Raw genomic sequence first — 13,405 nt, forward strand, 5'->3', positions numbered from 1 at the left:
AGCCTCCAGTGTCCACTGGCACAAATCTAAGCTGTCACCAAGGTAATGTCTGTTGAGAATTAAACTAAAAACCACAGCTGCGGTTTATTAAGCTGCTTTAATAGGTGAAATCCAAGCTCAATGCTAGATCTGTACTAATACATTTAATTCTTATGGAAATCTTATGGTGTATTACTTATCCCTATTTTGCAAAGATAAAGAGGTAATAACTTGTCCACAGCTCCATAGCAAGTAACAAAGTTATCACGACTCCCCCCATACTGGCATTTCCCAAACCAGCAGCTTTTGTGTACAGTAGCAGCAGCTGAAAAGCACCTGAACTGTAATGTCTGGGGACAGAGGATCCAACGCCTGGGACAGAACATGGTAAGAGCGGTGGAGAGCTCCACGAGTGTCCAAGGGGTGGGCATAAGATTTACACCCATTACTTCCAATTCTCCAGTGCTTCCCTATTTTAGTAAAGTCAGGGGAGCCGTAAAATGTCCAGCCTAGCATGTTTCTTGATTGCTGAACTGAAATTAAAAAATCTGTAGAGGAAAAGTAGAATCAATAAAGCAAATGCCAATAAAGAGGCAATGCCCAATCAATGTTACATTTATGAAGGGTCTTTACAACCTTCAGTTGGTCCCTGCATGACCCAACAGGAGCCTGGAGAAAGGGCACTGGATTAGATGATGTGTTCAAGGCCACGATGCCTCACCCATGAAAACAATAGCGCTACAGACTAAAAACCACTGGAGCATTCTCCAAAATGACAAAAAGGAATTTAGCTCAGATTTACAAAGGACTCAGAGGTTCCTGGTTCTCTATTTGAAAATATATATTTCTTTATATAACCCAATGCCATTGTCACACCCATCAAGATTAAGGCCACCCATCCAATATCCAGCTCTATCAGGTTTCCTACCTTACAGAAAAAGGACTCATTAGAGTTGGTTTGTGGAATCAGGATCCAAACAGGGACAACACTTAGCTCCCTCTTTAAAGTTTCTTATAACCTATCGAAGTCTCCCTCCCTCCTTTTCCTCCACAGGGTTGACTTACTGCAGAAACTAGGTTAGCGGCTTTAGAAAATGTCCCACATTCTGACTCTGCCTATTTACTTCCTTGTGTTGTAATTTAACTGGTTCTTTCAAGCCTTGTATTTTTGGCAAATGGAGGTAGCTTAAGAGCTCTAGTGTCTCTTTTCCTGAGGAGGCTGCTGTACAGGAGGTACTGTGTGCTTCATATTCGAGACATCAAGAGGCACGTGTCTGCCTTGTCCCACTTTTGGCCACGAAACACTTGATCAGAGGGCTCAAAGGTACCAGCCTGAGCTCTGCATCCACCTTCAACTAAGGCTTCTGTATTTGTGACCACTGTCCTAATCAATTCATGATGGGATGCAAGTGGTGACCTCCTAGTTTTTTTTTTTTTCCTAATAGCCCAAACACAGTTATGAGGCAGACTCTGTCCCTCACCAACTGAGCCTAACTGGTTTCTATGAACTATAATTTGTACAGGAAAAGCAGGACAACCCTTTGTAAGTAAGAAGCTGGTGCCCTCGTTACATCCCACAGAGTTTGCCTACGACAAAATTTAACAGACAGCAGTAGCAAAATACTTTTTTTTTTTTGAGACAGGGTTTCTCTGTGTAACAACTCTGGCTGTCCTGGAACTCGCTTTGTAGACCAGGCTGGTCTCAAACTCATGGAGATCCACCTGCCTCTGCCTCCAAAGTGCTGGGATTAAAGGCATGTGCCACCAACACCCAGCCAAAACACATTTTTAGAAAAGATATTAACAGAAGGGAAAAGAGATTCTGTGAGCAACCTAATCAAATTATAAAGGGAGTCAGTTAAAAATGCACATTTGCCCAGCAATCTGGGGTAACGATGGGGCCCAACAGTGTCTGCACAAACCTTTACGCCAGACTAGTCAGAGACCTGTCCAGAACCCAAGGGTCATGACAAAACAAGGAGAAACTTGCCATTTCCAGACACAACTCAGGCAAATGCTAGACAAAGATCTGACTTTTTGCTTTTTGCAGTGCGTGGGGGAGAGCCCAGGGCCTTGTGTCTGCTAGGCCAACACTCTGCTATGGCGGTTTTTTTTTTAAAGTACATTCACAGATAAAATTGTGAACACCATAAATTATTTGAAATACCCACAAAGGTGGTTGTGATTAAAATAAGTGTTTTTTTTCTTCTTCAGAAAAAAAAGATAAAAAGCAGGAAGTCATAAATTATAAGATGATAAAATCACACAACTGGTACAAAGCCAGTTTGAATGTGTAAAGCCCTTAAGGATCCGAGAAAGACTTTGGGACGCTAGTAGGTTAACAGCTAAGATGGCAGGCACTTCGGCAGACACAACTCAAGACAAGTGGATCTGAAGAGCACAAACCTGGGAAAATGTAGTCGGGCAGCCAGTAAACAAATACATGGAGGCTTTTTTTTTTTTAATGTTCACTTCTAAAAATGTCTTTTTTTTTTTTTTTTTTAAACGAGACAGGGTTTCTTTGTATTGTTTTGGAGGCTGTCGGTCCATCCTGGCCTGGAACTCACAGAGATCCGCCTGCCTCTGACTCCTGAGTGCTGAGATTAAAGGCGTGCACCACCACCGCCCGGCTTAAAATGTCTTTTAACTGTAGTTATTTAAATAAAGATGTAGGCTGGGGAGGGCGACTGGGAAAGCTAACTCTTGGGAAGATCACGTTTCTGAGGCTGGCCTGGGACTCTGTATCAGTTGCATGCTCGGGTGGGCACATGCACCATGCTCAATCATCTTCATGACAATAGGCGGAGTCAGGCTGAGGGCAACCTCTCTAGAAAACAGCTGGCCTGCTCTGACATTTCTGTGTCCCCTACCCCTCCTCTTTTTATATAAGGAGAACTACCTCAAAACTAATTCATCCATAGCCATGAGAACCCATGTCCTGGTGAGAACAGATTATCGGCATCAAATGAAGCCTCTTAGGAATTCCAAATTGGCTACAAGGCAGGTGGCATGGAGTGCAGTTGAGCTATTTTAGTGTATGGACGGCCAGGAATCTGACAGAGGCGCTGAACAATCCTGCTACCAGCTGTGAAGCTGACGTCATCCAAGCCCTCCTAGCACTGGCCTTCAGGTCTGCCCTCGGTTTGCTCCAGGTGTCCTTGTAGCACTCTGCTCCTGGCTTTTTCCACGAACACCCCAGGTATTAACACTGAGTCTGTGACAAAAGTCCTATACACAGATCATTGTCTTACTAGAGTTTATTTGTAAACCTGATTTGAAAAGGAAAATGGATTTAATTCAGATACTGGGTTAGTTTCCTCTTTCCCCATTTCTTCCTCTCTCTCTCTCTCTCTCTCTCTCTCTCTCTCTCTCTCTCTCTCTCTCTCTCTCTCTCTCTCTCTCTCTCTCTTCTCTGTGTCTCTCTCTCTCTGTGTCTCTGTCTCCGTCTCTCTGTCTCTGTCTCTGTCTCTTTTGCGCAGTGGTGGCAGGGTGTAGTCCTGGCTGTCCCGGAACTCGCTCTGTAGACCAGGCTGTCCCCGAATTTACAGAGATTCCCCCTGCCTCTGCCTCCCACGTGCTGGGTGGCATGCACCACCACACCAGGCTCCCATTTCTTGTTTTTGGCTAATCCTCGAATCCTGTCCCCCTTCACTTCTCGCTCCTTCCCAGCTCCCTTAGCGTGCTACACTACACCACTCACGTGAAAACGCCACACAGTGGGCTCCCTCGTCACAGTAGGGTGCGCGCTGCACGGTCCCACAGTGTTAAATCTGATCCCTTGCAGTCTGGCTGAGGCAAAGGGGAAGAAGCCGAGAGCTCCATCTACAGCAGGAGCCGGTCCAGCCCCTTCCCAGGGAACTTACTCCTCGGCTTGAGCCCTGAGCCGGGAAGGAGGAAGTGTTGCACCGATGGCAGAGGCATGGGCCCCGCTTTCTCTGTCTCCGTGGTCCTGCTGCTGCTTATGTTAGGTGAGCCCCAGGGCAGGGCCAAGAGGGGCGAAAAGCGGAAGCCACTTGACTCAAGAAGACGTTAAATGATATCGTATGGATGCTACTGTGAGCGGCATCACCTAAGAAACTCTTGAGAGATTATTGCATATACGCCACTGTTTTAATTAATGTCCGTGGTCAGTCAGATAAAGCAGTAAGATGGGTGGAAAATTATGAAAGGCAAGAGGCAGCTAAAGTTCAGGGGCAAGTCAGGAGGACTGAGGCCAGACTGTGCTGCATTCAGGAGGGCTAGGCCAACCTAGCCTACATAAAACAACAACAACACAAAGAGGTGTGCTGCAATTTAACAGGTTAGCCTAAAATGGCCTCTCTAAAAACAGAGTGATTTGAGCAGATCCTGGAAAGAGACCGGGATATATTCTGCCCACACTATCGCACTATCGCCATCCACACATGAGCCAAAGCTATCCCTTCCCTCCATGCCGCACGCCTAGGGTGAGGGGGCTTTGCCATTTTCCCACAGGTCTGAGGGTCCCTGGCATGACCATGGCCAGGTCAACAGTATACATTCACTCATTCGCTCAAGGCTTCCTCCCTATAGCGAGGAGGTTAGATCCTGGAAAACTGCATTTCAGGCAGAAGAAACTGGAGGTACTTCTGGTATAATACATAACTTGCTATTTCTCTGGCCTACAATTGATGAAAAGAAGGCCATGCTGTCGGTAGCAAAGAGGTAAGAGGTAGCAAAAAAAGATTCATAAATACTGAAAGTGACAATTCAGCTAAAGAAAATGACATAAAAATAAAGTCTATAAATCTCATAAACAACCCAAGGCATCAATGTATTACAAGTGAACACACTTGATGTTCCTGATAATGACCCTGAATTATCAAGCAAGGTAAACTTCGGTTGCTACAGGCAGGGAGGTATATAATTATCAAGAGCCCCAGGTGACTGGTAGTTATTTGTAAATTTTAGCCTTACCACCAATCTGGAGAGCATTCTGTTCTGTGAGTTTAAACATAGATGTGTTACTATGCATTAATGACATGGTGTGTTTTCTGCAGGGTCTTGCCGATGCCCTTTTGCCAGAAATAAAACTTTGCAATCAGGTGAGTAGTCTCCACCCTGGCTTAGGACTGCTGAGTTTGAAACTGGAATTTGGGGTGGGGGTGGGGTGCTAGAGAGATGGCTCAGCAGTTAAGAACACTGGCTGCTCTCCCAGAGGTTCCGAGTTCAATTCCCAGAACCCATATGGTGGCTCACAGTCGTCTGTAATGCCTTCTTCTGATGTGCAGATAAAAACACCCATATACTTAAAGCACACTCTTTGAAAAAAAAAGGGGGGCAATTGGGAAGTGTAAGTTGTCTTAGGGAGGGGTTAAATTGTCTTAGGGAGGGCTTAAACCCTAGAAAAGGATGAGGTAGGCGTTTGGGGTCAAGGGTGAAATGGAGACCAGAGGTTGAGCTCCCAGCCTGCACAGTTCCTTCTCTCCTTCGTCTAGTGTGTGGACGACCTGTATACTCTGGGCGAATCGTAGGGGGCCAAGCTGCTGCTTTGGGGCGCTGGCCTTGGCAGGTCAGCCTGCAGTTTGACCAGACCCACATTTGTGGAGGTTCCCTCATCAGCAAGTATTGGGTACTGACAGCAGCACACTGCATAAAAGAGTAAGTTGTAGCCGGGAGCTGACCCCCAGACAGCTTCTCCGGGAATGTTTGCATGGCACCATGGGAACCAACAGGCTAGCACAAGTGTTAAGATCAGCGGGGCAGAAGGGAACACTACATCATCCTGGAGTGAACACAACCAGGGGACAGGGTGTAGACAGGTCCCTTTCATTGTACTATCTCACTTCTGAACTACCATCAGGGGTTTGTCTCGAGCCTTTGGGTCTCACGGGCACAGTCTGAGCTTTCAGAGCCATTGTGTGAAAGCATACAGTAGCCACGTGGCGAGCACCATATGAAACTGGTTCCTCACGAAGACTCCAACTCAATGTAGGTGAGCTGGGGCAGACCCTCCCCCATCAAGCCCAGAGATGACTGCAGCCCACCCTGACTGGAATGGCCTTAGAGATCCTGCGATGGGAGCACTAGATAGACCACAGCTGATCCCCGACTCAAAGAATCCCAGACACAAATATGTTTTCATTTACACCACAAAACATTGTAGCAACTAACTGTGCAGCAACAGGTAACTGATAGGCAGACAAGTCAAAATAGCAGGCTTTATCATTAGCAACCATGAAAACTCAGAAAAATGGTATAGTGACGTCAAAGTGCTGAGGGAGAGTTTCTTCCCAGCTCAGAATTGTAAGGCCTTCCCATATACAAACTCTGAATGGATAGCGGATAAACACAGACATTTACTCCAAGTCACAAAACAACTTTACCACTCATGCAAATGGGCAGGAGGGACAAGAAGGCACAGGGCCAAGGAAGAGGGTTGGTGGTGGTGATGGACCACCAGACAGGACTGCCTGCATGTACTGAGGGATCTGTCTTTCTAGCAGAGAGATGGGGGACAAAGTGATGGATCTGTGATGGGCATGTGATGGGCATAAGAAAGCAAAACAAGACTACATGATGAACTTCAGGTAAAGCAAAGGGTTTTATGAGAAATGCAATCCCAAGATCCAACCTAACCTGCAATGACAAGAAAACACTGATCACAACAGAAAGTTACCGCCTTATGGGTTAGGGAGAAGAGGACAACTAAGTAAGGATAGAGGCTTGTCTTCATTGTTTTCTCTTGCTCTAATAAGGACCATGACCAAATCAACCCAGTAGGAAAAGGACTTATGTCAGCTTACAGTTGCTGTCCATCATGAAACAGACACTAAAGCAGACCCCCAGGAGGAACCACGCTCACCGGCTTGTCCCCATAGCTTGCTCAGCCTGCCCAAGACCTGCCCTGGGGCAGTCCCTCCCACATCAATCACCAATTGAGAAAATGCCCCACAGACTCACCTAACAACCTATCTGGTGGAGGCATTTTCTCAGCTGAGGATCCTCTTCGCAGACAACTTCAGCTGTGACAAAAAAAAACAAAAAAAAAAAAAAACGAACTAGGACAAGGCTGGGCAGTGAGATGTATAAGAAAGCCCAGACCTTACCTTCTGTATTCGGAACTCAAGAGCCAAAACGTTGTGTGTGGATGTGTGGGTGAGGGGGAGTCAAAAAAGAACCAAGAACTAGGTTATTTATTTTGTACATCTTATGAGACTATTTGACACACACACACACACACACACACACACACACACACACACACACACACACACGGAGAATGGAAGAGATTAAGTGGGAAGCAGGGAGAGTATGTAATGGAAATTATGGCCACCAGCATATAAGTGGAGACCCCAGGAAGAGAAGCCAGGACAGGGCACAGGGTATAAGAAAAAGGCACAAACCAGTCTTAGCTCAAGATGAACTGAGCTCTGGCGGTATCATCTTTTCTTGTTCCGAGACTTTGGGCTACAGATAGGCAGCTTGTCTGATGTGCTGCAAGCCAATACACCACTCTTATACTCTCCTATCTTTTCCTCTTAGGAGATGGTATTTTTCATACAGTGTGTGGCTTGGATCCATTGATGTAAAGCACTCAAGCGAAGGCGAGGAATACTATGTGTCCAGAATCGTCATCCATCCCAAACGCAGTGATATAAGCGGAGACATTGCCCTGCTGAAACTGTCTTCCCCAGTCACCTTCACCTCTGTCATTCTGCCCATTTGCTTGCCCAATGTCTCAAAGCAGCATACGCTCCCAGCTTCTTGCTGGGTGACTGGATGGGGACAAACCACGAAAGGTACAGGAGAGATGGGCGGAGAGAGGAATTAATTAATCAAACCAATCTACAAGTTTTCAAATAAAATATCCTTTTGGCATTTACCTGTTTATTTACTTCTATATCATGCCTAGAGTCTGGTTATAACTGAGAGAGCAAATATTAACAATTTAAACACATAATTACCTCTCCTTCAGAGACTATTAAACATAGTTTAATGTTTGGAGAGTCTAGTTTTTTGGGGGGGTTGTATATGTTAATTTGTTTATAAAATGCATGTCAATACTTTTCCAGAATGAAGTAGAGATATGACAGAAATTGATCTGGAAGCAGAAAAATGAGGAGGAGAACAATTTTACAATCATTTACATTACCTACATTTTGACTTAATCAGAATTTGTCCGAATATTCTTTATTAGAATTCTGGCACACACTGAAGCAATTCAAACTCACCTGTTTGGACTGAACCACCTCGGATTTTCCCATAGCAAGTGTGGCTGGAAGGGGGCTGGCCCTGACCGGCACCCTGTTACCTTCCAGGGTTCACACTCTTTCATTCCTGCCTCCCCCTGCAGATCAGTACCCCTCTACCCTCCAAGAAGCTGAAGTACCCATCATCAGCAACAGGCAGTGTGAGCAACTACACAACCCCATCGGCTTCTTCCTCCCAGAACTGGAGCGGGTCGTCAAGAAGGACGAGTTCTGTGCTAGCGACATTCGGATGAAGAAGGACAGCTGCAAGGTTAGTGCCAGCCCTTGAGGCACTCCGGGTACCTTCTCCCCTGCCAGGAGGTCGTATCTGAGTTGTTTTAGCTGTAATTAACAATAAATTGCCACCCAAGAAGCGAATGATGGTTCTGACAGTAATGCTTCAGTTATGCGGGACAAATCAACTGACCTACATCAATATTCAAATGTACTTATTTTATTTTTGAGATTATAATCACATTATTTCCCCCTTTCACTTCCTCCCTCAAAACCCTCCAATACGCCCCTCCGTGATACCTTTCAAATTCACAGCCTCCATTTTTATTTCATTTTTGTTACATGCATATACACACATACATATATGTCTCTACACATAAATATAACCTGCTCAGTCTATATAATGTTGCTTATGTGTATGTTTTTAGGGCTGACCATTTGGTATTAGATAACCAAGACCATCTCTCTGACTCAGCATTCCTCAGTTGCCTACAGCTCTTTGTGTGGGGTTGAGGATGCATGGGCTTTTCACTGTCTACTCTGGCATGTCTGTTGCTGTCTCTGTTCAGCTCAGATTTGGGCAGTCATGTTGGTGAGAGCCTCTGTAGCTGCTGACATTACTAGGAGACATGGATATAGCAAACTCCCCGAATCTTTCTTTCTTTCTTTCTTTCTTTCTTTCTTTCTTTCTTTCTTTCTTTCTTTCTTTCTTGGGGGTGTTTGAGACAAATTTCTCTGTGAAATGGTCTTGGCTGTCCTGCAACTTGCTTTGTAGACCAGGATGGCCTTGAATTCACAGAGATCCGCCTACCTCTGCCTCCTCAGTGATGGGATTAAAGGCGTGCGCCACCAACACCCGGCCTTAAATTTTCTTAATAATATTTCATCATATACTTTTCAAATGTCATTCTCCTGATCAACTGTCAGTTATCAAGGTTTATGAGCATTATTCAATGGTAGAGACTTGCCTAGCATCTGTGAAGCCTTGGCTTTGATTCCTAGAACCATAAAAACAACCAAGCAACCCAGCCGCTGCTTGGACCTCCATTTCATGCAAGTATATGCTGCATTGCTCTGGCTGAATCTAGGCTGCTGGCTGGCTCTCTCTCTCCCTCTCTTCCTCCTTTGCTCTCTCCTTTCTAGCATTTCACCCTTCACTTCCTAACTGGCTGTGGTAGCTCTGAGCTCTGTCCCCTGATCTCAAGCCAGCAAGACTGTGGGTTTCTCTTTACGTTCTAGCTATCAGATAAGCCAAGGATGGGCTTGTTTAAGAGAAAACCACTTAAAAACAAAGTTATTCTTTTTCTTCTGAGGACTAACCCCAATTTCTGTCTGCTTTTGGCCTCTCTCCATTGCCTTCATAGAGTTGGCTTTTCTATTTCATGTGCAGCAGAGTTGCTCTGGGATAAGCAGCAAAGAACAGAACACCCTTTAAGTGCACACAGAACATTCTCCAAAACCGATTTATCCAAGGCTGTAAGCTGAGCCTTAATACAGTTAAGGGGATTGAAATTTAAAAGAAGGAGGGTCTCTAATAACAGAGTAAGGTTAGAAATAAGTAACAGAAAAATATGGACAATTCAGATGTGTGGTAGTTAACATATCCCCAAATAACCAGTGAGAGCAAAAAAACAAAAAACAAAAAAAGAAACAAAAAAAGAAATCATTACATAAATTGGGAAATAGTTTGATAGAAATGAAGTAAAGACACATCTTATGGGTGGAGCTTAAGCAGTGGTTAGAGAAACTCATAGTTGTAAACGTCAGTTGTATAAACAAGAATATCTCAAGTGCACAATCTCTATATTAAGACACTGGGAAAGGAGGCAGGACATATTGTAGTGGCAGAGACCTCCCAGTCTGTGCAGTCCTAACCCTAACCCTAACCCTAACCCTAACCCTCCCAGTCTGCAATGCCATGGTTTCACTCTGAACACTGAAGAGGAAAGGGGTAAGGAAGGGCACAAGGAGAAAGACAGCCACCAAAAAGAGGGGGTGAGGGGTGGAGAGAGTTGAGAGATGGAGAGAGGGAAAGAGAGAGGGGGGAGAGGGAGAGAGGGAAAGAGAGGGAGAAAAGAGGAGGGAGAGAGGGGGAGGGGAAAGAGGGCACAGTTCTGGGGGTTGGGGAGCACAAAGAACAAAGAAATAAGGACTTTATTTACTGAAGGAGAGAACAGAAAGACAATAAAAAGAAAAAAAAAGCTAAAGTTTATTTTAAAATAAAATTGGGAAAAAATAGCTAGACTGAGAAATTAATAAGCTGATACTAAAACCCATATGGAAATTCAAATGGCCATAACCAGTCTTGAAGAAGAAAAATAGAGTTGGAAGACTGAAACCTTCTGATTCCAAAGCTTTCTATAAAGCAACAGTAATCAAAACAGTGTGGGCAAGCATCAGACCAGACACACAAAGTCAGCTGAGATCAGCATTAAATCTTAAAACTGTTACAAAACAAAGAAACAAGACAGGAGGCAAATTACTAATGGCTGTCATCATCCCGCAGAAGAAATGAACACCACATTAAAAACACAGTAAGAACCTATGGGGAAAAACAAGGGCAGTGCTTTGCACTCATCTATTTTTTCTAAGGTCCCTGCCAACTTCAAATTTTATTGATTCTAGAACGAGGGCTCCCTGAAGCGGTGGGAAGTCCAGCTCCCTTGCAGTTGCACAGCTCAGGGACCAAGTCCGTCCTGTTCATCCCTCCTGACGGATAACACTCCCCCCACCCCTCAGGTCTTCTCACTGCTGAGCTCTGGCCTTTCTGTCTCCCTTAGGGTGACTCTGGAGGGCCTCTGTCATGTCACATTGATGGTGTCTGGATCCAGATGGGTGTCGTAAGCTGGGGTTTGGAATGTGGCAAAATTCCTCCTGGAGTCTACGTCAACGTGACCTACTACCAAAAATGGATCAGCGCCATTATCTCAAAAGCCCAGGGCTTGGGTGGTGACTGTACTTATGACTTGTTCCTTACTGTACTTCTTTTTCTGGCTCTCCTGGGACCCTCCTGAGCTGTGGTCCTAACGTGATACCAAGATAAACATAGAGATGCTGCTGCTGGGGAACTAATGGGATGGAATGTGTGGAGAATAAAGCCTTGGGCAGAGAACTCCTAAGAGAGTCACTGAGATTCCCTCATGATTTTGTTTTAAAGGTTCTTTATTTTCTCATGTTCTAGTGGTTAGAATGCAAACAGCTAATAAATAAGGCTACCACTTCTGTGCACGGTATTTTTTATTTTTATCCCAGAATAATGTATCTTATGAGGGAGGAAGGATGCTTTCTATGAATAGATGTTTGTGAATGTGAGTTAAATAGCTACTAGAAAAGCAAGCTAAAAAAATTAAAAGAAAAAAAGAAAAAAATTAAAATGGTGTAAGGGAGGGTCTTCAAGGAGGTCTATAAAGGTCTATTTTGAACGTTAGCTGCATCACAACTGCATTACCTACTCTGTATTTTTTTTTTTGCCTCCTCTATTAGCCTTTGTTTCCCTGCTAATCTTTTTCTATCTCTTAGTCTGTAACAAGGAGTGCATATAAGCAGCTTCACTCTTTTCAAATTCCTGTGTGGTCTACTATTAAAAATACTGTTAGGTTTGGCGGCACGGTCTCTAATCACAGCACCTGGAAATCAGAGGACAGTAAGTCTGGGGCCAGCCTGTGCTACATAATGAGTTTGAGGCAAACCTGTCTAAAAGACCCTGTCTAAAGCAAGAGACCCTGTCTAAAAACATAGATCAATCAACTAAGTAGATTAATGCTATGAGCCCAAGCCCTGAAGTTTTAGGTAAACAATTTTAAACTACCAAGTTTCCAGAATATTGTTTTATGATAAAGGACTTTAAATGCTCAGACCAAGGAAAGAGTTTCTGTGTTCAGACTGCAGAAATTCAGAGCTTAGTTCTGCAGAGACCATAGTCATTATCTTTCTCCTTTATTTTCTGGTATAATTTTATTTATACACCTTTAAGCCATCCTTTATTTCTCATTTGGCTTATTTATTGTATTTGTGCCTTTTGTGGTAAATCAACTTTCAAAAGTAATTTTTTGATAAATAAATACATTAAATAGGAAGTGAGTGTAAAAGCCAGGCATGGCACATGCTTGCAGTCCCAGCTCTTAGGAGGCTAAGGCAGGAGTTCAAGGCTTGTGTCAGCTACAGAGACAATGTCTAAAATGAGAAAAAGAGCAAGCAGGACAGTGAGGTGGACTTGGAAACTTAAGCGCTAAGCCAGCAGGCCTGAAGACCTGAGTTCAACCCTTGGGGCCCACAGGTAGAAGGCAAGAACCAACTTCCAGGAGCTATCCTCTGATCTGCCCATATAAACATGGCACATGTACGCAGCTCCCATATACCAAATTGATGGGGGAAGTCCTTCTGTGTATATGTTTGTCTTATTGGTTGATAAAGCATGGTTAGCCAATAGGGAAGCAAGATAGGTGGGACTAGGAGTCAAGGAGGATTCTGGGAAATGTAGTCAAGAGAGGGAGTCACCATGTGATCCCAGGAGGGGAGGACACATGACCCTGGCATCCTCGGTAAGATAAGGCCTTATGAAAATATATATTAGTAATTATGGGTTAATAATTAAGTGAGAGCTAGCCAACAGCTTCATTTGTGACTGACGTCTTTTGCACCTGCCACGACAGCATCCTAACTGGTGTTTCTGTGTCCTCTCTTATGCTAAGCTTTCTACCCAACCTCCTTGACTTCAGCACATTCACATCCAGGCTTTTAAAATGAGAAACACTTTTAATACCTGCCTCCCTATTTCTCCTGCTCACAGCACTTCAAGGCATCTAAGGAGAAAAGCCCTTCACGAGGCAAGGAGAGGAATCCTTCACGCGGCCCACAGAGCTCACCTCTTCAGCCTCCCATGAAATCACTCTACCTGTCACTCTCTGTGCCCAGCCTTCTTCAGCGGTCCCGCACCCCACTCAGCACAGACTTCTGCATCTTCTATCCTTCCTCCCCGCTGC

General features: G+C 44.5%; 2 protein-coding genes across 2 annotated transcripts in view; one reads left to right on the forward strand and one right to left on the reverse strand.

Annotated features, from left to right (window-relative positions):
- The window catches only part of Sh3d19 (SH3 domain containing 19), a 147,782-nt gene that overhangs the window by 116,734 nt on the left and 17,643 nt on the right, over positions 1–13,405 (reverse strand).
- Prss48 (serine protease 48) lies at positions 3,741–11,544 on the forward strand. The gene is given in 7 exon segments (XM_040752571.1): positions 3,741–3,947; positions 4,998–5,042; positions 5,436–5,598; positions 7,483–7,739; positions 8,294–8,460; positions 11,204–11,385; positions 11,387–11,544. Coding segments are annotated over 7 exon segments (927 nt in total). The 5' UTR covers positions 3,741–3,898; the 3' UTR covers positions 11,451–11,544.

The sequence above is a fragment of the Mesocricetus auratus genome, unplaced genomic scaffold (genome assembly GCF_017639785.1).
Source record: "Mesocricetus auratus isolate SY011 unplaced genomic scaffold, BCM_Maur_2.0 Super-Scaffold_100009, whole genome shotgun sequence".
In the NCBI taxonomy this organism is placed as follows: Eukaryota; Metazoa; Chordata; class Mammalia; order Rodentia; family Cricetidae; genus Mesocricetus; species Mesocricetus auratus.